This window comes from Ciconia boyciana, chromosome 10, assembly GCF_034638445.1.
Source record: "Ciconia boyciana chromosome 10, ASM3463844v1, whole genome shotgun sequence".
Taxonomy (NCBI): domain Eukaryota; kingdom Metazoa; phylum Chordata; class Aves; order Ciconiiformes; family Ciconiidae; genus Ciconia; species Ciconia boyciana.
In genome coordinates this window covers 13,627,561-13,653,188 of record NC_132943.1, presented here as the reverse complement: position 1 = coordinate 13,653,188, position 25,628 = coordinate 13,627,561, and the positions used below count along the sequence as shown (strand labels likewise).

General features: G+C 41.7%; 1 protein-coding gene across 4 annotated transcripts in view; it reads right to left on the bottom strand.

Annotated features, from left to right (window-relative positions):
* Positions 1 to 3,397: 3,397 nt before the first annotated feature.
* HSPBAP1 (HSPB1 associated protein 1) overlaps positions 3,398 to 25,628 on the bottom strand; it is a 38,960-nt gene continuing 16,729 nt past the window's right edge. Inside the window, exons 3-10 of one of the 4 annotated variants that reach the window (XM_072874018.1) lie at positions 23,072 to 23,256; positions 18,804 to 18,940; positions 15,425 to 15,596; positions 11,127 to 11,274; positions 10,913 to 11,007; positions 7,642 to 7,725; positions 4,201 to 4,311; positions 3,398 to 3,999 (exon numbers count right to left, since the gene is read on the bottom strand). In XM_072874018.1, the coding sequence (XP_072730119.1) occupies positions 3,442 to 3,999; positions 4,201 to 4,311; positions 7,642 to 7,725; positions 10,913 to 11,007; positions 11,127 to 11,274; positions 15,425 to 15,596; positions 18,804 to 18,940; positions 23,072 to 23,256 (1,490 nt within the window). In that variant the 3' untranslated portion in view covers positions 3,398 to 3,441. The remainder of the gene's footprint in view (positions 4,000 to 4,200; positions 4,312 to 7,641; positions 7,726 to 10,912; positions 11,008 to 11,126; positions 11,275 to 15,424; positions 15,597 to 18,803; positions 18,941 to 23,071; positions 23,257 to 25,628) is intronic. The other 3 variants (XM_072874019.1, XM_072874020.1, XM_072874021.1) reach the window with 3 other exon arrangements.

The window sequence follows — 25,628 nt, the reverse complement described above, 5'->3', positions numbered from 1 at the left end:
GTCCCCTTTGCTAATGGCTTCTGGCCACAGCCTGGCCCTTAAATCACGGGCTGCACCTGAACAGGCATAAACTGCAACTCTCCCCAGACAGAGGGTATTTGTTTAGAGCGGTGAGCAATGCGTCTCTGAACACAACACACGGTTCAGCCTTGCGAGAACGGCTGCTCCTACGCCGAATCTGAGACAGGTTCTCCGACACAGGCACCGGAGCCCCTGCCCACAGGGACAAGTCCTGTAAAGACCTTTGAAACGTTGAAGGAGCCTTTTCAAGGACAGTCATTCTGAATACAAAGGGAGAAAATGTTCAGCGTAGATATCGTGGGGGGTATGTTAAAATGATCCGTGTGCTGGGAGGAAAGCTTAAGCTAAGGAAGTTTACATTGTGGGGACAGTGCTGCCGCCCACCTCCTCCACTTCACTGCCCATGCTTTTCCTCCCCCACCTATATCTGTTCTAGATATAAAAGCTTTATTGCAAGACTGTTTTTGCTCAGTGCATTAAAATGAAGCATTTGCAACCCCTCCTCCCCATTGCAACTGCTCCCAGCAGCAGTGATCCCTGACTGCTCCCAGCCCCTCTGGTCGGCCCGGGAAAGGAGACGAGTGCGGCAGCAGGCCGGCCGGCCGCTAGAGCACAGCCCTGCTGAGATGCCCCCATGTATTGAAATGGGGCTGCCATATCCTACAGATCTGCTCCCTCAGAGCCTGGTGAATCACTGAAGGCAGTAGATGTGACTAAGATGTTTCCTAACAAATTTTTAATCCTTTTGGCACAGCAGTGCCAATGCACAAACGTGAACTTTATCAATGGGACTGTTAATTAAATTCTGGTCTTGTTGCAGTGGTGCAACCCTATTGAGACAGTTTGGTGTATTAACATAAAACAAGAAAAGTGGATTTTCTCACATGCCACTGAGAATTGCATCTTGCCTGCAGGTTGCTGCTGAAAATGATATATAGGTGTCATCAGGGTCTGAGCCCAGTTACGAGGGTAGAGCAGGACATTTGGAACTGCACACTTCTGGGTCAAAGACAGAGCTGATAGGGCCCCTACTACTAACTCACAGTCACTTTCAAAGCCAAGGTCTCCAGCAAACAACGTGTACCACTTTGTTTTGTCTTTCCTTCCCAGCCAGCCAGAGGATGAGTGCTAAATCCTGCCCCATCCAGTAGCTGAAGTAACCGCACCCAAAAGGGCCCATCAGGGTAAGGGTTCTGTCCTTGTTAAATGTGAACCTTCAAGCCATTTCAGTTTAAACCTTTTACAAATGTATTAGGGTTGGGTTTTTTTTTTGGGGGGGTGGGTTTAAATAGCAAGGTTTCCTGGATTTCTGACCTGTTGGTGCGTGTCTAGAGCACTTACCATCGTCCATCAGGGCCCTGCCAACCCGCAATCTGTATAAAAGCAAAGAGAAAGCACCTCTGCCATAATGATTTTTCAACTACAAATTGCTGGAAGGTGGTATTTGTGAAAACAGCACTAGCTTCATGTATTCAGCAGGGAATAGGCATGAGGCAAAGGAAATATTGGGAAATAGAGGGCTGGTGGTGCAGGGTTATGAATGTGGAAACAGGTTAATGATAGAAACCGGTTTGTAGGTGTTAGCAGACATGAGCAAAGGTAAGTTTTAGAAGCAAAGGCTTCACAGGAGTTGTCCCAGAAGAACCCCTCTGAAGCTATGGCTAGGGCAAATGCCATTCTCTGTTGCCACCGCAGACAGAACGCAGAGGAGGCGAGAGCATCCCCGAAGATCTCAGCAGCTTTCTTTCCACTGTTTTTTCAAGCCTCCATGTACAGCTTCAGTGTTAACCCACCTTCCTCCCTATATTTTCAAGTTCCGTAACATTTTAAGCAAAAGAGCACCCAGCCTTGAAAAACAAATCCAAGGACTACTATACTTTGAAGAAAGGATAGCAACCACTTACAACCAAAAGAAAAAAAGTCATTAAATTTTGATTGTTATGGTAAAGAGTAGGACAGAGGCTAGAAAGTCATAACTGCTTTGTTTTGTTCCTTAGAGATAGGGAACTGTGCTCATCTGGCTTTAAATAAATCATAACAGTAACTTCCTGATGGCCTTTTGTCTCCCAGCTTCAAGTGTTTCTGAACCAGCTGAAGGCCGCTTTCTTGCTAAAGGCTTTGGTCTCACTTCCTCCTAGAGCTTTGTGACAAAACCTACGCTATTTTGTGGAAGGAAGTAGATGCATTAGTGAGTGCAGTACCTCTTGGCTGAGGCTAGGTTTATTTGAACTTACTATTTCTAAAGTGGTCAACTGATCACTTATTGACCATTTTACTTGAATAAGGTCAAGGGCTGCAGTCCACAGTAAGTCAGTCTGCCTTCTCCCACTCTTAGTCCCCCTCTGCTATGTAACCACCTCCTGAGTCTATCGTCGAGCCATGCTTGTTTTGCCAGTGGTGCTACTCTGCATCTCCCCAGCCCTGCGAAGTGCAGTGTTGAAGGACAGCACAGAAGTGCTTTTTCAGCCCTCCAGCTGCCGACCAGCTTTGGCAGCAGACAGGTGTGAGCAAGTGCAGGGTTCGGTGTCTCTGGTATGCCTCTTAAGGACTTAAGTTTCCCGCCCTGAGGCCCAGAGCACTAATCTTTCTGCTGGGATGAGTCTTCCTCTCAGGAAGGTGCAAACTGTAATCCCCATGCCTGTGGGGATGAATCAAGTCTATTACTTGAATGCAGACATGGATCAAATGCATCTAGCTTCAAGTCTGCTTTCCAATTCTGACCCCAGCTGTGAAGCATTAATTGCTGCAGTATCTCTTCAATACAGGTAAGCCACGTTCATTCCTAGTGACTGCTGCTTGCAGGATTCACCGCTGTGCTGAGGGATGCCTTGAGACCAGAGCTGGTTTGCCTGGTACCTGGGGCAGTGGGGGTGCTCAGACTGAAGCTGTCAGTCAGTACAGTTAGCCCGCTCCAGTTTAAAAGGGGAAAAAAATAAAAGAAAAAAAAACCCAAAACAAACAAAAAAACAAACCGAGAAACCCCTGCAAGAATGTGACACACCCTCTTCTGGCAGTTTAGGTCTAGCAAACTTAATCCAGGAGGAATTACAACCCATGCTGTTACCCCCTGAAATGCAGAGCCTGCTTGTTTCTGCTCAGCTGTCCCCAGTCAATATTCAGAGCTGTAGAACATTTTAAAGATCCCATCCACACAACAAGGTGGGATTATAACTGTGGGTGCTCTGTTTGGTTCGTAACACAGAGGAGCGCTCTGACTAAAGACACCTTTCGCTTCCAAGCCATCATTAACCAGTTATTCTTCTTTCAGCTCAACTTCAGTCTGCCACTTAACCATTAACTGGGTCTGTCTGTACCTAAAAATTATTTGAAATGAAACATTCAATTATTACTGAGCTTAGACACCCAGAACAAGGCTGCCATTTGATTTCTTTATTTCAGAAATGATAAAGCACTCCAGCACTAAACTCTTGTTCTCTCCAACAGCAGCTGAGCCACTAAACTGATGATGTGTGGATTAACCAAACAGTCTAGCAAATCATTGGTAGAAAGGGCTGTTTGTGAGGCATTTGGACTGCCATCTGAATCCATTTGATGTGCAGGCATTTCACAGTCATTACTTATTACCAATTGCTTCCTGGTGCTGTGTAATTTTCCAAAATGTCCTCCTTCATTTTCACAGAGAAGATCTCTACTGTCACCTTCAACTGCAACTGTGCCCATCGAGCTTGTTTCTTGAGACTGTGGTAAAACTTGAATAAGATGAGGCCCAAAAGGTATTTTCTGCAACTCTTCTGCTTTAAATGTTGAAAAGCCAAATTCATGGGTTAGTAATCTGCAGCCCTCTGGTTCACAACCAACTTCCATTTTCTTCCTCTTGCATGAGGTGCTTGTCCTTTGCTCTGCACCAGTGCTGCTGGGACGTGCCTGCTCTGACACGCTTGCCTTTTGACACTTGAAATATGCAGACACTGCTTTATTCAGGTACTGAAGATTGATTTCATGGGATGTTGCCTCAACCTAAGAAAACACCCAGGATACACTCAGTTAAAAGGTTTCAATTCAGTGTTGCATGATTATCTTCCATGAATTACTTTTGCTACTTGAGGGAAGGAATTTAAAATTCTTTTTCTCGGGCAGCAGAAAGACTCAGGGGGAGCTAAGCAAAATGTCAGTAATTCTCTGTTATCAATTCTATAATGGGAGCAAGAAAGGGCTTACCTCTGTGGGATTTAGCCAGAGATCTCCATCATTGGGATTTTCTGCTGATTTTATGGCACATACCAGCATTCGAGTTATTGCTTCTTCTACACGGGCTTCATGATCTGCATCCTGCCTCAAAGAAACAGAAAGTGTTTGGAGACAGGTTAGCACTTGGGCATCTGCAGAAACGTGGAGGTTCTTGGGAAGAACTAAATGGATGGCCTTAGTTTGAAAGGCATACTCATGTATGTCAGTGAAAGGCTTCAGACTTTTGACGCTCCTACACATGCGTACAGCCCCCACATGAGTAACAGCGCAGGCTTTGGTGTGACTACTCGTCTGAATAAGGATTTGCAAAAAATAAGTTCTAGTGCGTGTGTATAATTTTTTTTCCTTACTAGTGTTCTGTTAATTGAATCTAGTGCTTGAAATTACAATGCAATGTTAGCATTTAATTAACGTATGCATTTATATAGCTCTTTAGGACTAGAAGGACCATGAATGTACATACCAAACTTTATATATCTACATAATATGTCTAATTTAAGTACTTAAAACACACAGGATGTTACAGCAAGGCAGCAACTATCTGGGGGCTACAGAGGCACAAAAGTGAGTCTTAAGGAAATTCAGGAAATATTTTATCGTGTAACAGTAACTGACATACTGCTGCAGTTTTAAACATAAGCAGAAGGAAAAACACATTTCCTCTGAAAGCAGTCCTGCAAAACTAAATACTAAGTTAGTAACTGGTTCTTTGTTTTGGGCCTTCACTCTCTGCATCATCCCCTTGTGCAGCTGGGTACTAGCTAGTTTAGGACAACAGAACAAACCAAAACTTTATAGGATCTTTTTAAGCTTTCTTTCCTACTTAACCAGATTTCTTGTATGTGGAAGGGAAGGGTATGTGGAAGGAGACAATAAGACTCCAAACAAGATGGGTGGTATAGTTATTTCAATGACAAGTGCCTAGGAGTGGATACGTAAATTTGCTTTCGTTGAGATGCTTAGACATACAATTTTTGGAAGAAAGATGTAACCTTGTCAACCCACAGCCCTGAACTGCCTAACTGTGGCTTTGGGGAACATGTCAAGCAAACCATGCATCTTGCTAGTATGAGTGCTGAAGGCAGTAACTCATCCTGGAACCCTGAGCAGAATTTGGGATAGAAGCAGGGGGAAGTGCTCTTAGCATTTTGTGGCTTTGGATGCTTGGCTTATTAATGGCCTCATATAACAAGCCCCCAAAACACAGAGTTTGGTATCTACACACAGAAATTATTTAAGGTGTTGCACTCTTGGTATTCATCCCGGTCTGCTGAATAACAGGGTTGTACTGACTGTGTAGAAGTATGTTAGGAAGCAAGGAATAGTTTGAGTAGCTCACATCCAGCTGAAACCAAATTAAATTTCTACTCTAAAGTCTTGCCAATGTAGTTAATGGCTTCGCTACGACTATAAATGTTGGCATGATTCACTTCTGTCAATATGAAAGCAGCTGGTAACAGCTGCAAGCAAGAACTGCTTGATTCGGTAATGGAAATGTTCTCAGCATTGTCTTTTAGCATCCATGTCAGAATTTGTTTTTATAGATGGATTGCCCAACACCTAACAGTGCTGCCATCATCAGCTGCAGGGATAATTACTGTAAGGAACTTTCACCTGGGTTGCAATAGCTACACTTGCTTATGGCAGCTTTTGATATTTGGGGGGGGGGAGTCTCTGTGTCATTCATTAGCAAGATCCAGCAAACATTCCTCTGCTCATGATGCCATACACAACTACCAGCTCTCGCTGCCACCAGACAGGATCTCGGTGACTTCTGCAAGACCTTTATAACCAGAAAGGCCATGGAATTTAGCTCCACTTTTTTTTTTTTTCTGGCAGCACATAAGAACAGCTAGAAATGCTATAGCTAACGCACCACCCAGCCACCTGGGAGTTACCAGCTTGGCATAACTGATCCAGTCCTGACCTGCTCCTCCAGAGGGGGACAATTTGTGAGGCACAGCTTAGGGTACAAGTGTGCGTGTTGATATCAGGGTCTTTCCAAGCATGGGGCACACAGCCAGTTCCTCTGAATTACCTCAAAGGCTGCTCAAATTTAAGGCAGGCTTAAATGGTTGCTCTACAACATTGTTGGTGCTTTCTCTGGCACCGGACACAGCCTGGCTGTACTTAGGGCTATATAAGAACTCTGTATGGGCTGTCGGCCTGCTGTCCTTTCTAAATACATAGTCTCATCTGGAAAATTTCTCCATAAGGGAAACACCCAAGTGAGTTTCTCTACTCTGCAAATGCTTGGTTTGATGTTGGTACAAGAAATGTATTGTGTAGTCTTTCAACAGCAGTTGAACGCATGTGTTCATTCCCCTGCAGATTTCCAGTCTAATAAAGGTTGTGTTGTGTTTTTTTTTTTTTTTTTAAAAAAAGGCAGTAAGTATTTTAGTGAGGCTGCTTTCACAGGCCATTTCAAAGGGTCTTTTTTATATTAAGCTAGGATTAATGATAAAGTAATTTGAATCAGAAAACCTTCTGGAGCATTGAGATGATATCCCTGGAACCATCCCATACATACTGGTTAACATGAGCAAGAAAAATCAAAGCCTGGGGAAAGGAAAATTAATTAAGTACTTGAGAAAATCCAACTTCAGGCAAATGAAAACTATCACAGAGAAATGAAACTTCAAAAATCCTCTGCCACCCCCTTCCTATCACATTAATCTGATTTAAATTCTAATTTAGCTTTGCATGTAAGCATGCGCTTGAGGTGAAGCTGCTGTTTTGTCATCCCCTATTCAGCACAAAGCTGGCTAGTCCGTAAGAAATTGGACATGAGAAGTTTAGCTTGTGTTTAATTGTTTGCATGACTGAGGTAAATTTGCATGTGATTTCTGCTGAATTGGGGCTTCAGATCTGGAACCTTGGAAGGTTCTTCAGGAAAAACTGTATCCATAAGGGCTCTTCCCTCACCAGCCTCTGAATACAGCACACCCAATAGGGCTGAACCTGGCAGGCAAGGGACAAAATGCTTCAGCCTTGATCCTTGCAAAAGTTCCTGCTCAATGCAGCTAAGTAGGAAACACAGCTTGAGTTCTGAGTGGCATAATTTCTCTGCTCAGGTCATATTCTTTTCACTGTTTTCTTGCTAGAGATGCTTCTTTTTTCTCCCCCCACTTTTGCAAAAATCTTGAACTGAATGTTGTGCTACTGGCGAAGCACTAGCTGCATTTTAGTGGTGGCTGACAAATGGTGCTAGTAGAACATGCAAGTCTGCAAAGTCTTCTGGGATCTGAGGATAAAAGATGCTATGTAAATGTAAGCACAATTGAAACTGCTCGAAAGTGTCTCATGAGGTGATCAAATCTGGGACAGGATTATTTGTGTCAGCTTTCCTACTCTTTATAATATATGCAAACATGGAAGCGCTACATCACCATGACATATAAAGGAAAATACCAGTTCAATCCAAGAGTTTATGCTGACAGTGATGGGGTCAATGGATTCCACATAGTGCCACCAGTGCCTTGGAACGAGCAGGACCTGGAATCAGAGACATCGCATTAGGGTACTAGCAGAGGCTTGAAGAAAGATAAGGCGTTTTAATTAAGATGATGTGGGATGCAGAGGCAGAATGAGGCAAGGAATAGGGGTGGGTGGTGATCTTTATTTCTTTCTTCTAAAGAGCCTTTTCTCAAGACTTAAATGCCCACTCTCTCCTCCCATTGTATCAACATTATATAAGAAGTAGACATGATCCAGAACTACCTCTCATCCAAACTCCTCCTGATGTGAGGCAGGATTGCAACGTTATAGCTGTTCTAGGTAAGCAAGGTCTGGCTGTACAAAGGGAGTGCGGCTGGTGTAGCAGTAGAGCAGGGCTTTGGAGAAAGTCTCAGACAGGCAAGAATTCTTTTGTAGACTCTCCAACTAAGCAGACTTCCCAGTTTCTTCGAAGGACTACCAGCTGGCTTCCCCAAAAAGCAGGCATCCTAATGCTCATCTAGGTGATTAACAATATGTAGCTTTAATTATGGTAAATACTCACCAGTGTTAAACTTGTCACTTTTAGTAGATAGGCTTTTAAAAGAAGGTGTCCCAGAAATCGTGACAATCTAGTTTAGATCAGAGCTTTGCAACTATATCAGGATGATAGCTGTGACATAAAATTGATTCTAACCCATGGCTTTTATGGTACAAAGACGTTAATGTTGTTTTGATGATATAGTACAAGCTTTACAGATTACTGAACATTAGATTAACATGGAGCTATCAAGAAAAGCATAAAAGATGGTTTTTGACAGGGAATAAAAATGGTCAGAGACAGATAAAAATATACACTTCAGAATGGAGACAGTGAAGCAATGATCTGTATCTGAATTGCAGACAATTCTTTTTCTTGGTAGACACAAATTACCTAAAAGAATGTTCTGCTATCTAGATAGCCCTGTGCTTCATTATATCAAAACATGGCTAATGAGAAAATGTCTGTGTAGGAAACAGTGACTGAGGCCCTAGTCCTGCACACACTTACTTACAGGACAGTCAGTGCAGAGTCGTTTTTGGGCCACAGGACAAAATGTTCTCCACCGGTTTCAATTTAAGTCAAACAAAAAAAGCATTGGCTCTCTAAAGGTCAAAAACATTTGGAAATTGTACTTTAATCCAGTACAGCATGCAAAACAGAGAAGGAAGTCAGTCTGTGGAGGGCCATTATTTAAAAAATGTCACCAATTAGTTATTCCTGACATGTAAAAGTGTATGAAACCCTACACAGACTTAAGCCAAAACATGTTTTCTACACAGAACAAGTTTCAGAGTGGTGCTTTCATCATAGAAACCTACACTTCAAATGAAAAGTGCAGTTGCATTAGCCGCAATGGGTTTATCTGTTAGCAAGTGTTTGCCTGTGTTTCTTTGACAGCAGAATCATACAAAACCCACTCATCTGCTCTATAGGGGGTCGTATGTTGCATTCTGTTACAGAATCTGGCTGCTGTCCAAATGACAGGGTATAATGATGAAGTGTGGAAAATTTTGGTGCACAGCAGAAGGCTGGATTAAGTAGCCATTTCCAAGAACGGGGTCCTTACGGTGAGACTTGCATAGGAAGAGTGAGCTTGCAACATGCTAGAGAAGTGGATGAAGACATTAGGGAATCAGGGTATGGTGCAGAGGGAGTATGTAGCAAGGGAACACAAGCAAGAGGCAAATTAAGGGAAGTGTATAAATGTTTCAGTAAGAGGGGCTGCCTGGAAAAACCAAGATGGAAATTAGGAATGGAACGTGCTGGCTCAACATGATTCATGTGCAAAGTAGAGACAGAACTGCTTTGGAAAGAGGAGGTATAGCTAGGAGGAAAATACAATCCCCCCAACTAGTCCGGTCTTTTCAAACCAAAGAGGAGGAACTTGGTCTTTGGAGAGACTAATCAGATTTTATTTGCCAGCAGGTTAAGGGTAATAAGGGCAAAGTTGTGTATTTCTGCAGCTGGCACTGTTTGCTGATACAATGTACAGAGCTGTGACTTGGAGGCAAAACAGGTACCATAAAGATACTTGCTCTCCCTCTTTATTTTTGGGTAAGCTTACGCTTGTTAAAATAAGTATTTATGGCAGCAAGAACACTGCAATTATCAAAAAGCAAAAGGACTAAAACTTTAAGAAAGACTAAGAAATGGAAAAAAAAGTAATTAAAACCAAAAAATACAGCTGGCAAGGGAGCAGCAGAACTGACAGAAGACCAAAAAAAAATCTAGCAAAGAGTAGAGTAGGATTATTCTACCTTTACAAACTAGTATTCTTCTAGGTTTGCAAACTAGAAGCAAAAAAAAAACCACCCCACAACAAAACAAAAAAAACCCCACCACCACACCCCCAACTATCAATTTCACAATAAAATAAAGCAGACTTCCATATGTTTATGAATATGGGACACAGATTTAGCTACATTTGAAATTACATTTCGATAGGAAATGTGAAAGTAAACCACAGTAAATAACACACAAAATAATGCAGAAAACATTTCACAGGGAAAATGTAAAGTGCAAAAGCAAGACAGAACTATTCCACGCTAAGAGACAATTTTGTGTTACCCTGCTTTCTACAGAATATATCTAGCTTTGTGGGCTGGGAAGACTCTGATCTAAACGGCAACCAATCAGATAATTTTAATATTTAGGCTAGTGATAGGCAAATATAGCAGATGAAGTCAAAGTAGGACAGAAATCCCAGAAAAGATAAAATGAAATTCTAGTCTGTAACAGGAAGAAAGAAACCAAGAGAACAGTTGGGAGAGCAAGTGGAGCAATGCTGAAGACTTGTACAGCACAGAGAACAGAACAGGTTTAAATTCTCAATGGACTTGATTAACTTGATACAGTGCAAAGGTAGGGCAAAGGTGGAATTGCTTAAAAAAAAAGAGAGCATACCCTGAAGTGAAATATTACACCAAGAAATTCCTGCTCATTAGGAAAAGATATCTGGGTAAATGCGCAAGAAAAGGAAGGACCAAAGAACGCCATTGTGATGGGAAGAAAAAGATGGGGGGCTGTGGGGGGACCTCTGCAAATCCCAGAGCTGCTTGCAACCCTGGCAATGAAAAACAAAATAAATGCATAGCCAACTCTGTGGGAGCACCATGTGAGGACTTCGTGGGAGCGCAGCCACCACAGCCCATGCCCCGTCCCAGGTGGTGCCTGCCTGCCCTGGTGCTAGAAGGTGCTTCTTACCTGCCTCCCTCCTGAGCTGGCGTCTTCCCACCCACTGAAACAGAGTGCCCAGGGCCACTGACAGCAGAAACACAGACACGGCCTGGGGAGAAGCACTGTGAACAGGAAGGGAATGGGGCTGTTACCATGCTGTGTCTGTAGGGACCCAGGTGAGGCACCGAGGGAAGCTCAGGGAAGAGGTGGAAAAGTAGAGTCAGGAGCTGCCAGCTTTCACCTTTGGTTTGCTCGACTTTCTGTGCACTCATGGGGTTCTCCATGTCTGTTGCAGTCTGAGTGGTGTTCTCATCACCAAATTCTCTGTCTCTTCTGTGATGGAGACGATACTTCTGGTGTCTAGAGGATGAGTTGGGCTGTCTGCCAGGCTGAACAGAGTGTTCCCTATGGGGTGACTTGGGGCCAGCTCTGTAGTCTCCCACATGAAAATCCCCTCTTCCTTCCCCAAAACAGAATTATCAACCATCTACTAAGCATAATGCTGTGGACAACTCTGAATTCTCCTTTACTTAAGCCCTACACTTAAACCCTTTTCCAACAAAAGCCGTTTTTCACTGCAAACTCTTTTAAAAAGTATTTTATATACTTTGAACTGGAACATGTTATTGCCTTTTAAAAAATTTGAATTACTGCATTTCCTGACTTACTCCAACACCTTTCTTTTTTATTTTTCTTGATTATTGAGACCGCCTGTTCTGCTGCTCCCCACTTTAAGCCCAATCTGAAGTTCCCACCCCTTTTCTTTAAAGGTGGCACATAGGGAAATCCCTCCCTGACTTTATGAAGATTTCTGCTTGCTCAGGGTTGGGTTAGAAGTCAGAGGTCTGCCTGTGCTGTTGTGAGCTCTGGCTGCCAAGCAGGATCCCATGGTTCGATACTGCAGCAGAACAGAAAGAGAAAACCTTGCAGCTATACGCAGGAACCTAGTGGTAACTGTAGTTGTGGACACAGACTGAGTTTGAGACGTGTTTCTTTAGACTTCCAGAAGGCAGGCAAGAAAAGCAGGGGAGGAGAGCTTCTGAGCAGCAGACCACGATGACAGACAGTAAGCAATAATGTTGATCACTTTAAAATCACTCTTCCCATACTGTGACAATGTTTTTCAAGGCTGGAAGGGAGCACCCTTCTTGGACTCCGTGTGCCTCTGAGACTAGCTCAGTTAGGCCTTTCCTCGCATCTCTGGTGTCTAGAGCTGCACTGCACATCCTCTGGCTCCAGGCTGCACGGGGGACACGAGGCCAGGAAGCCGGAGAGCAGGCAGCAGGGCAGCTGAGTGCTGCCTGTAACAGCATGGGTCCTGGTGTCCACTACCCCTCCTGTCTGGGGTAGCATGAGAGGGAATGGCATTGCTCATGGGAGCCCAGTGTACAACCCGCTTGCTCTCCATTAGGAGGTCAGATGCGTGGAGCCTCATGTGTCTACCTTCAGACAAGCTGAGATGCACCTTCTTGTATTTTTACCATTGTCTAGTTATATGGATATGGATTAAGACGAAGATGGATTAAGAACAATTACATTAGCTAGCAGGAAGGAAGCAAGAAGCTGGTGAGAAGTGGGGCAGAGGAAAGAATGATCAATGATTTTATATTTGTATAGCATCTCAGTTTTTTGTAGCCTTTTCAGGTGGGATTCATCTCTCCTATTTTTAATCATCAAAAAAAGTTAAGCATCTACGTGCGTAGGCTTCTTTTATAGCCTGTGCTGAAGGACAAGATGGGATGAATGTTCCTGCAGGACTGTAATTGTGTAAGACAGGGAGGATGAATCACCTTGTAGAGGTGCCAGGTTCTTCCCACTGATGGCAGACAGGACATCTGTCCTGGATGGGGTTTAAGTCGAGGGTAGCAGATCTTACCCTAACTCTCTTAACACTTGTCCCAGAGTGTGGGGTGGAAGACACTAGAACAGACATGTTTTGCCCCATTTGTGATCTTTAAAGCAGTATTTGTATATTTGTGAAAACAATCAAGGTGCTACTAGAAATATTGCAGAATTTATGAACAAATAAAACAAAATACTAATGCTTTGGGTGAAAATTCACTAGTTCAGTGAGCACAAATCCACCAGCAGCCAATCTCCTGCACCATACTCACCACTCAGCCTTGCAACCATCGCATAGGTGACCAGGTCCAAATATTTATAAGAAGCCCCTATCTTTGTGTGATACAACTTGAGCTTGTAACTTTACGGATACAGTTGTGTACATCTGCAAACCCTAAAACTACTCAGCTGCCTATGTAAATAAGTTAGATACCTAAATGTTATCATAATTTGTATCGAGAACAGATCACTAATGTATAACCAGAAGTTGTATTAAGACCTCTGTGGAAATTCAGCCCACAGCCACTGGTCAAGTACAGGATGAAACCTTATAAAACCTGAAGTCTCAGCCAACAACCTAAATTCATAACAGAGATTCACCTCTAAACAACACAGTGAAAAGGCACAGAGGATGCAATCGAAGTATGCATTGTGCATTGGTACAATGTTATAGGAAGGACCTGCTTTAAAGCCTTTAACAGGTGTAGAAAAATGGCTTGTAGCAAACAGCGACCAGAAGGTGGCATTAGACACATGAAGTTTTTGATATTCAAAGCTGCACTCACCCTACATGCAGTTGCTCTCCTGAATACTTAAGAACACCTTTGTCTTTATCTTTCAACCCTTTACTGTTACAATATCTAATCCAAAATGTTCTGTGTACTCTCTGGGAAGGAGTGGAGATGCTATGTATTATCACAAAATAAAGCTGGCTGCAAATTCTGCAGTAATTGTATTAATTCTACATGAAAAACACTGCTAAGCACCTATCAAGATTGTTATTATTTAGGGATCCTCCCCCTTGTTAACAAAGGAGTTCTAGGTCATTCCTTTCCTTTCCATCAAACGGCAGCAGTCCCCAGCCACCTAGCCCATAAGCTTCTGGACGAGATGCTGGAAAGCACCACCTAAAAGGTGCTGATAAAATGGATAAAGGCAATAACTCACTGCTCCATCATTGCCTACACATTATTTTCTCCCCAGAAATCCAAATGGTATCTCCTTCATGACAATGCAGACAACTTGTATTACTGAGCTGGCTCAAGATCTTTATTCCTAGCAAGATTAACTTGTAACTGCTTTAAGCCTAATTAAAATTAAGATCATTTTAAAAGTTCACTACCATACTTGATCATTCCAAAGGAGATTATAAATTGAAATAGTGTTGGGGATCATGGATAATGCAGTACTAAATGGATGCGGCATGTTTATCAATAGTAAAAATTTGTTCTTTGTGCTTTAAATTATTGAACACTGTGACCTTACAAAGTCCAGAATGCAAAACTAATAATTTGCTTTAGGAGTGTGACTAGGAGCTAATGTAGCGCAAACAATTAAGGTTGGTCACAGATTCCCCATTTGCAACTGTACCAGGAGAAGAGCATACTCTTCCCAGTTGATAGACATCATCCTCTTGTTGGAAACTACTATCCTGTTCCAGTCTGCCATCTCACCAGTTCACAGGAGCGCTCCTCACTCTGCCTCCTCAAAATTAGCTAGAGTAGCAAAAATGTTTTTCAGTTGTTGAAGGCAGCTGGGTTTGCTAGCTAGGGGCAAGGGAGCACTCGCACAAGTCGCTGAGCTGGCAGGTCAAAAGAGGTGACAACATCTGGTAGGAGAAGGGTGAAAAGGTGCTACAAGCAGCAGCTCCACTGTCTTAAGCGGTCGGAGCAATGAACATCGCAAAATTCCTTTGGAAAGGCCTGACAGTTTGAGATGTGCAGGAGTGCTTTACAAGGACATGCGCTGCTGAACAAATGAAAATTTGTTCAGAAAAGGGTAATTCAGACTCCAAATACAGACCATGTTGATTAAATAAAGAAGGACACTATTTACGGCAGAAGACTAGGAATTAAGAGTCCTGAGCCCTGCTCTCATACTGCTGCTGACTGCCTGTGTGACTATAAGGCAGGCACTTATAACTGAACTTTCTCATTAAAACAGGGTTAATAATATCCTCACATCCTTGTAAAGCACCGTGAAACCTCTGGATGGTATGTGCTCTAAATGCATGTATCATCATTATAATACTCTGCTATTGAAGCAACAAGTTGGGCCAATGTTCCCTGGTGAAGGTTATTCACTATCAAAATATGAGCTCCTTTGCTGGCTCTACACGCTCATTAATCAAACACATTTTATGGAACATACTGGTTTCAGAGTAGACAGGTTGGAGTACTGTTCAAGAAAGTTTTAAAGCAGACAAATTGGAGGTGATTGCAAGAACTGTGATGGAATTGGGCAGCCAATTGAACTAACTCTCAAAATGTTTGCAGTTTTTGTACAAAAAAAGGCTAGTAAAATAACTGTGAGCAAAGAAAGTTCCCATGCTGAGAGAAATGTATTAAGCCTGAGTGCAGACTGTAGGGAGAGGGAAGTTCCACAGTCAATTTGTTAAGATTTCCTAGCCCTTAATTAGCCAGTTAAATAATTTACTAGAATCCTTGAAGTAATGCAAAGCTCATATGTGAATGGTACCTGTCCTGGACTGAGTGTAACCACATAGGCTGTTGTGTTTCTAAACTCGGGAAAGCGTTTCAGATCAGGGTTGGCAACGTTGACTTTGCTGAATATGCTGGATTCCTCATAAGGGATCCTGGTGGGATAAAGGAAACTGGTGTCACCAGGTGGGAAGAGGTGCCATCTCTTCCTGAAAATAGAGATAAGATAAAAATGTATTCAGTGCATGTCAGTTACAGCAAAGAACTAAAGGCAGTAGCAAGGTTTTCAATAAAACATAAATCTGCCTCGCTGTGTGAATCTCCTACGCAGTGAGAACACAGGCAGTGCTTACAGGCTGTCTCCTAAAAGTGTTTTTAAAATATTCCACTTTTTAATTTTTTAACTGAAAAGATTTACAGCTTCTCACAAATTATTTTTAAAAGGCAGATAAAATAAAATTAAAAAAAAAAAGCTCTTCCATCTGGTTTCTCCTTCCTCCCTTTTACAGAGCAACACACAGCCTTTACAGATGCTCAGAGCATTAAAAATTGCTCTATAAACCAGGGGAAATAGTTTTGTTAGAGACAACGTACTTTCATTCACTGAATGAATAGCTTCTGGACTCATGTTTGTTTTAAAAGGAGGACATCGTGTGTTTACAATGGTAACAGTAAAGGGTTATGGACATGAGCTTCTGTCTCCTGTCTTCACCTACAGTACTTATTTGGCTGTTAGTCGCAAACCCCTCATTCTTAGTAAGACTCACCTTGATGCTCCTATGCCACAGATGGCATAACTAAAAAACAGAGACATTCATAGACATAAGCATCCTGAAACACCTATATTTTTTTTTTGTTATCAGTACCACATGATGAAAATGTGGCTTGTGTGGGCCACTGGGGTTAAGAACTCACTGGTGTGACTAAATGCCCAGATGGAGCAGGACAGGGTCATTCTGCTCATGAGGGCACGTGTTCCAGGTTGCTCTCTATGTGCCCAAAGAAGCGGGTCAACACACCACACTGTGGGGCCAAGCAGAGATGAGACACGAACCTCGTCCTCAGGAGCTAATGTTTCTATTTTACTTATGTAGACCAGATCAAAGAGAGAAAAAAGAATATGCCAGAACTGGCGGTGCCAGTTTTATGGGTACTATAAATGAAATATCTTAGGAGGTACGTATGTTATTTAGAAATAGGAGTTTTATATGGCAGTACTTTAGGTGATGGAAATAACCAGAAAGGAATACACAAAGGGAGAATTTATTACATTTAAGAGGTGCCAGACAATCAGCACAACAGTGACCCACGCATTAAGCAATGGAAAAGTAAAGGCAGTACTTTGCAGCACGGTTGGACAATTTGAGCAGCTCTCCTCTTTGTTTCAGACTTCAGCAAGATCTTTTCTTTTTGTCCCTTTCCTTGGTACTCACTTCTTTCTTTTTGCCTACTGCTTCTGGTTGTCAGTTCTAAGTCACAGATCTGAAAATGGGAGAAAAGCAGCCAAATGGCACAAAAACAGAAGAGACAGGAATAGCAGGATAGCCAGAACTGCAGAGACCGGCACAGATGGAAGTGCCATCGGCTGCTGACATTTCTTGGTAATTACCAAAGCTACTGCTGGGTGCAAGCACAAAAAAATAGTTCTCCTGAAACTCAAGCCCTATTGCAACTTTATTTTGCCCTCCAAACTAGAGCCTCTGAAGGGGCAGAGAATAACTAGGTTAGGAGGCTCATGGGTTAATCCTGCAGGCTTATGACAAAGCAATATCATGAAGCAAAAAATTAAGAAGCCCGAGGGATGCAAGGAGGAAATTCAAGATAGCAACAAAGGACTAAGGAGTCATCCCTGGCTTTCCTGCAAAGGCAAATCTATTTAAGTTTAGCATAAGCTTATATTCTGTTACAAAGCCTGTCTTGTTTGTGAGTCTCAAAAGGGAATCTTTCTGCTCTGAAGAAGCACAGGATTCGCAAGCTTGTGGAAGTTTGCAATCTATTTATAGGCTTTGCTCTGAAGAGGAAAACAACTTTGTCTTTTCAGGCCATGCGAAGGCTTTAGGCTTCTTCTTTCCCTGAGAGGAATAAGGATTTTGTTCTACCAGAGGGGTAAGAAGCGTCTTGGGAAGGCAGGCAAAATTGCTACGTGATGCTGGAACTCTGGCTCAAGTTCAACACCTGAAGGTAGAGATCAAAGAGGCAGGGCACGTATCAGGTCTGCTAGATTACTGTACTTACTTAGTATACCCAGTATTTAGGTGGATCCTTAGAAGATATTTAGGCATGGTGGTTTTCAATGAGATTTCTGGCTCTTAAATACACTTAAGTGTCTGGACTTCAATGCATAACGCTTACTGATGCGATCTGAAGTCTACAGGACTGGTTGCAGCAAAGCGCAGTGCTGAGGGGGGCTTCCAGAGTGTCTCTGCTGCACGTTCACCCAAGGATCGCAAGGCTGTTTATAAACGTGAATGAAAACCTGCCTGAGAGCTAAAGAGAGTTACCCTTCTTACAGATAAGATGATGACAAATTCATTTGCCTCAGGCCTTAAAGCCAGTCAACCTGTGGCACTGCCCAGCATAGAAGCCAGCATGCCTGGCTCCCAGTCCTGCACCTTAATCACAAGACCACCATGATTTTACTGTTCTATAAAATGTCACAGTAATTAATCACATTAAAATCCCAATGGCAAATTATTCCTTCCACTATATACTATCAAACCTAAAAAATGCATGCAACTTGTTTTGTTACTCTAGCGTTACTGTAGCAATAATAGATAACAAAAAACCCCTGAGGCCAATATGCAAGGAAAGGAGAAAAAAAAGAATGAGGGGGGAAAAAAAAAGACAGCATGCAAACAGGCAGAAAAATATAGCAACAAAGCCACATGCTCCAAAATTAGTTTGGAGCCTCAAGTGTCCCTTTCAACTTTGTTCACAGCTGGCTGCTCCCATCCTGATGTTCCCCTTTTAAATTAATTCTAGCAGGCTATTAGAGGCTCTTGCACAGAGAATATCGTAAAAGTCTGAAGTAGTTTATTTCTGTTTTGTTTCTGGGCTTTTTATTTTTAACTCTTTATCTCCTATTTCCAAGTTCCTGAATTCATAACTACTAGGAAGATTAAAATGTTTATTATTGGACCACATAACACACAGAAAGATCTTCCTCAAACAGAAGAAAATAAAATTGTGTTACCTCCGTGCTAAAATTGTGTTACCTCCAGTCAAACTCCAACCCCCTGAAGTTCTGCCATTTCTTATAGAAATGGTGCTCTTATAGTTCTGGTGCTCTTCAGTCATTGAGAGCTCAGAAAACTAAAATAATCAGGACCTAGAATTAATATTCAAGAGTCCAAAACTAACTTTATAGCACAGTATAACTTTATTCTGTATTTGTTGTGTGTATATGCACTTGTTACCTTCCTTGTACTTGCAACACTAAGTTGCAGCCGTAAGAGTCCAAATGGCAGGGAGTGTTTGCTCCTTCAGAACCAATCCACAGCGTGCTCTCTTTTCCACTTCTTCCAGGAAAACCAAAGTCAGACCACCTTACATCCTACAGCAATGAAAAGGTTATTTATGTAAGCTGTTGAACTGATTCACATCCTACCCTCAGTTCTCCGAGTCTCTTTTCTTATCCCTTCACTGCTCAGTCGCTCTGTAGCTGTTGCTCCTTGGTGGGGTTCCTGCATGCATGGCCTGTGCCCCTTCCTCCAAAATTCTCCTCTCTACTAGCATTTCTTCTGCTGACTTTCTTCTTTTTCGGTCTGACTACACAGTCTCCCAGATCTCTGTCTCCGGTTCTCATCCCAGTCTTTCATATCACTCAAGTTACCTGTTTGCTCTACAGAAGGGCTGCCCAACTGCTCATGGCCACACAAGGCTTCTTTTCCTTCTTTTCAAACACTCCTTTTTTCCTTTATCCACTCTTAACCATCCACCCAAGCTTAGGATCGCTTTTAGAAAAATTCTGATATATGGCATTTAAAAAAAGAATGAACGGAAGGAAGGAAAAATCCCTATTCCCTTTTCAAACCACTTTATAATCCATGTGCCATATTTGCTCTCTCTTTGCTCCTGTCTCAGCTTTCTCCATGTATTCTGGAAATGCAGACTTTACCCCATCTCTGACCCAGTGGTATGCTGGTTTTTTAAAGTTTCTTATTATTTAACAGACACATTCTTCTCCTGCCTTTGCAACTGCGGAGGCAGTGAACTTAAAACAACTTGATTACATGGTAAGAAAGGGCAGAACAGGTATGGATGTGTTATGAACATGATCCTGGAGCTTTCCAGTCCATTGATCCTCCCACAAGCAATCCCTTGGGGATGACAGCTGAACGAGGGACAGTGAGGTATTTTGCAGATAGTTCAAGTGTTTTGCAGGATGGCTCTGTATAGCTTGGATAAAGCTTTCCAATGTTTCTGTAGCTCACCCTGCCCCCTGCAGGGCCTGATCATTTGTTTATTGGAAAGCACTTGAGGTATACTGGCCAGAGATACTGGTGCCTTTTGGCTGGAGCCCCAGACTGAGCCTTAGGAAACAGAGATTCGATTCCTGGCTTCCTGATGGTCTCAGGCAAATCACTTCATCTCTGAGCTTTATTTTTCCCATCTTGAAAAGGAAGATAACGGTATTTGTTCCATTTCAGTAAAGCACTTTGAGGTCATTCACATCACCTAACTTTAGGAGCCTAATTTAAGCTTGGCTCCTGCTCTTGTCAAAGCACTCTCAATCATGCCTTGGAAAAGCCTCTCTCTTTCTGCTGTCTATAAAGAGAAAATAGGAGTCTAGCCTCCTAATTTAAGTATGTAAGCTAGCTGCTTGCAGACAGGTGGATGACTATCCTTTTTTAAGATCTATGGATGAAGAAAACTACAGCTAGACATTATTATAAGGATGACTTCACCATGACTCTATATCAGGAAACCCTCAAAATGAGCGATAGCCTTCCCCAAAATTACGTGTTGCTAAAGGTTTTGAATTTCAGAGTTATTGATTTTAAAGATATCATTTGAAAAAATGCAGACGTGTAATACAAACATTTGTCAAAGGCAGCAAAAATCAAAAAGAAAAAGTTGCTCCTATAGATTTCAGCAGCCATAAAATTTAAAATCCAATACAACTATTTCAGTGATAAAGTTAAGCGTAATACCATCTCTACACTTTAATCTCACACCTAAATAGTTTTTGTATTTTGTTACAATTTAAGTGGAAAGAAAGCACACATAATCAATATTAGATTTAAAAGAACTTTTTGAAAATGCTGCAGCTGTAGTAAGTAGTTGAAGCGATTATGGGTAAAATAGTTTTTAACCAATGAATTGAAAAGGAACTGGTAGGATTACTGAAATCTCGTCACAGTGGGTTCCTTTTCTACAATAAAAAGCCACAGTAAGAAGAAATGAACTAAAAGGTGTTCCAACCATAACAGATGGCACATTACTTGTGAATTATATTTATTTCATTTGCTGCTTATAATGAAGTTAATCTGTACCCGTATGTCACTTTAAAAGGTCTCATTTCTATTTAAGCTTCATGCATATATCTTGCTTCTGATTTATATCTCAAATTCTGTAATGAAGTATCAACTGAACAAAAAATGTAAGATGCTAGATACTGCTCATAGATTAGAATAATGGAATCATTACCTTAGCCCACACAACTGTAAATGATAAACAGTGCAATCTAAATTTCAAACAACTTCTAAATGGCCCTATTAATCACTATAAATAACAGTGCAGTTGGCCTTCTTTTCCCCTTCAAATCACCTTATGTAAATCTAAATAAAATCTAAAAAGAAAAAAGGGGTTATCATCAAATTCACACAAGAATGGAAGAGAATTTCTACAAAGAACTCTTTTGGCTGGTATAAATTGTGTAATAGCGTTTCAAAAGTCATATGAGTCTGGAACTGACGGATACATTTCACTCCCATGTCTGTGAAACTGGCAGATGACATACACCGTATTTGCTTGCATAACACCATTGATTTTTTCCTTCCCAGATTCTGCTTTAAAAAAAAAATCCACGGCATAACCATTACGCGTGTCTGTTCTAAAATTGCAGTACAATCTGTTGCTTGTTATAGGTCAGGTGATGAGGTTGTGGCATGACACCTGCACAGAAATGCAATTCCTGGAGCCTCAATTTTGTTCTTGAATGGGGGCAAGGGGAAGAAGGAGGTAGGAAAACGGTTATTTCCTTCAAGTGTGTTTTTATTGACCAAATGAAGCAGCAGCCTATTCAGGTCGTCTAAGCTGCTATTATCTTGTGCCATAAAACACAGGAAAATGCTGTCTGTTGAGGCAGAAAGAGAGAAGACCAAGGCAGGACCACAGATAGAGGAAGTCACTCAAAGATCTGGGGAAGTCTGAAGCATCCCTGGAGCTCCCAACTTAGCTCAAACAACACAACCCAGTATGAGTCATGCAGCCCAAGTTTATGTGATCCTGGTTGTGTTTCAGTGTGCTTAGGAGGGGAGGGGAGAAGGAAAGGTAAGATGGTCTCTGTCCCCAAACCTTACCTTTCGACCACAGAACAATGGGAAAGGAGACAGTCTGAAAAAAGACTGAGCACTGAAAATACTAATTTTACTGGTATGAAAGAATAAAATACATATAAGGAGCATGGGAAATGCTTTCTGAGGAAATAATTAATTTGAGGGGGCTTATCAGTTCGTACTCTGTCATCCCAATGATACAGTGTTTGTAGGGAATTATGTTTCCATCTTCACATTTGAAAGTATAGAAATTAATAAGGCTTCATTTACTATTCTTTCTTTATATCTTTTGAAAAAATACACCTTTTTTATAGCTATCCTTAATTTTGCCCTCTTACAATTTGCAAGAAGTAGCAGGACTGTAGATGAACCAATACATTGAAATAGCAGACAGACATGAAGAAAGTAAAAGAACATACCCCAGGTAGGTGTCCTAATACCTGCATTTGGAAATTACCATAGATTATGTACTTCCACAGACATGTTACTTCATGTATTTTACTGCCTCCACAGACAATCAAGGTATAATAATGCCACAGACTCAGAATCTCTCCTCCTTGCAAACAGTTAATCTGAATATATTAAGGGAAGGAACTGTGCTACTTGAGAAAATGAGCCACAAGGCAAAACACGGAGCAAAACCATGTTACAGCCTTGTTGCTACAAGTGAATCCATGCCATCAAATCCTCTCTCCTGAGTGGAGCTGTTGATTCGGGTACCACTCTGGTACAAGGTGGATCTGGGACAGCAGCAGGGTCTCAAGTTTGCAACATGCCAGGCCTGCCGGCGGCCTGTCATCTCCACACCCTATTCCCACTTCACTTTCATACCTTCAGCAGAGGTGCAGGGAAGGTGTTCAGCTGCAGAGGTCACATACGTGACTCAGTGCTCCCCAAGCCTGCTCAGTCACAAAATGATGCTGGGCTAAATGGGGAGTGCTGCCAGGCTGGTAGTCGTTTCTGTCACTTGTGGTGTTGTTTTTAAGCATATAAGGAGACCCAGAATTTTAGATGGCTGCCACTTGTTACTAGTGCTCTGTTAGCCTGAGATCCAATAGCTTTTATTTCAAAATTTTAAAATAAATGGCCAAAGGAGCAGAGAAGGAGATAGCAGTAGAGGTTTCAGAAGCTGCACTAGATAATTTGCAATGATTAAACTAGGAAGAGAAACATTAATGTTTTACCTGGAAAATTTCTGGCTTGTCTTCAAATATCCTGGCAATGTATTTGTAGTCAGCATAAGCCCAATATTTGGAGTACTCATAACAACTGAATGGTCCAGAGAGACAAGAAGGCTGCCCACAACTCCAAGCCAAAAACTCTTCAAGTGTAGCCTTCACGTAGCTACACCTGGTTTCAAACTGGGGAACTAGAGCAACAAAAGAAAAGCCAAATATTACATGAGCATTGAGCACAGAACCAGTAAAAATAATACATAGTTTCTCTCTCAGCGCTGGTTAAATGCAACATGAGATACCAAGTGGGACTAGGTGGCTTGGCTCTGGTCAATAAAATGGTTCTCATCACCTAACTCATAATTAGCCTGAGACTATTGTTTTTTCATTAAAGTTTAAGTGAATGGCTGTTACCTTGAACTTGCTGTGAGGTAAAAGCACACCAGTAGTTACTGTTGTTCATGTGCAAGACACCCTTCATCACAGTAACTCAATAATAGGCCCAAGTTCCCTAAACAACTGAGAGCCTGTCCTTTGTTTCATCTCCCTTCTTAAGTGTGAGCTGCAAATGTGCACACAAGTATTCGTGTACCCTTTATTTTGTCTCCATGGATTTATGTAGATGGACATGTTCATCTTTCCGTTTCCCTAAAGCAATAACCAAATCGGCACAGTAATGCGTAGGAAGCAAATTATGGAGCCACATGCATGCCAATGATCCATCTAAAATGCTGTGTGTCCTTATTTTTCATTTGGGACTGACAAAAGCATATTGCAGTGTTCCTTGGCAGACATAAAAAGTATTTACCAGCAGTGTTTTGCTCCCATCATGCTTTGGTCAGGCTGACTGATACAGCCTTTCAGCTCAAGGTCAGGTCACTTGGAAGGCCTAGAAGATAACCCACATCACAGCATACTTTAATTGTGGTTAATCAGAGATCTTCATTTCCCACAGCCGCTAATTGTGCCAGCTTCAAAAAGACCTATCCAATGTTAAAAAAAAATATTACTTTACTATAACTACTACTGGGGAAAAATTACTGCAGCCTGCATGAATGACAATGACAGAGCTGCAATTTAACCTTGTGTAACTTGCATAGAGCTGCTCAGAAATGGGATCCTTTCACTGTTGTGCAGCAGCAGCTCTTCGTTCTTTACCACTCTCATTTTGTTACTGCAGCAATTCTCACAGAGTCTCATACATTTCTTCTTATTCCCCCTGGGCGGGAGAACAGCTTTTACAAACCTTTATCACTATCATTTTGCCATTTTCCATTGTAGTAGCCTAGGCAGTGATTTTCCTTCCTCTCACTATCAAATTCATTAACTAAAAATGTCAGATAAGCCCCACTATTCAGCAATCCGTAACCTGGGTCTGTGCAGTAGAAGGGCTCCCTACCTAAGAACTGCATACAAGACATATAAATCACCTGCAATAACCAAAAACCCCCTATATGTGATTCCCTGTCTGTGTTGCAGTCCAATGGCCTCTCCTGATACCCAGTCATTAATGCAATGCACATCATTTTACTAAGAGATGGTCTGATGGAAAAATTAGATAAAAGATACAAGCACTACTGAAGGTGGCTCAATATCTGTATTATTTTGATGAGAACAAAGAGTGCTTAGGACACTGCCTATTTTCCAAGACAACTCAAGTGTTTTCAAGGCAAGAAATGTGCTCTTTCTACCTCACAGTGTATTTCACTCTGAGCTTCATTTAAAAAAATCCAACTATGAAAGGCAAGACTATCTTCTAGGATACAGTCTCCTCAGGGCAGTGTTCTTGGTTTAATTTATAACTTGTTCAGTACCAAGGTGTGGGTGCTTATGGAAAAATAAATAGTAATAAAAAACATATTTGGGCAATCTAGACAGATTGCTTAGATGGATTTGTAGACTGCAACTAGGGTGAAAATGTTAGCAATGGGCAGCTGAAAGCAAGAACATTATTAACCAGTTTGCTAATACTTAATGACTAAAAGCTGAAGGTGTTTTGTAATTGATAAACTGTAGATTAAGCCACGTAAGTCTAAAGTACACTACCAGTGCTGTCTGGTGACACAGTATCTGAAAGCATGACAGTCCTCCTCCCTCCCACCTAATGCCACAGATTGAAACTGGAGGGAGGAGAGAGGGAAGAAGTGCTTTTTGGAGGAAGCAGCTCCCCTCCTTAGTTAAGGTCTGGTCCTGACAGATGCCAAATTCTGTTCTACTCGGAAAGACACTGTTTGCAATGTATACTAAGGGAAATGTAGAAAAAAAGGATAATAGCCTTAGAAAACACCCTAAAGCTCCAGTAAGAATGCAAGTGAAATGTCTCCTCCATTTCTTTAAACTTAAAAGAAAAACCAAATGTCTATTCACAGCTGCTGAGGAATTAAAATTATTTAAAAGAATAATCCAAGCAAGGAATAGCCATTTAATACTATAACAAAGCACAGGCACACTCACAAACCAAAAAACTGGCCATCCACATCCAACTCCAATAACCACCTCAAATCTCAGCTTTATGTGACATTTATTCAGTGTATGGTATTTGTGTTATATTTTCAGCCTCCTATCC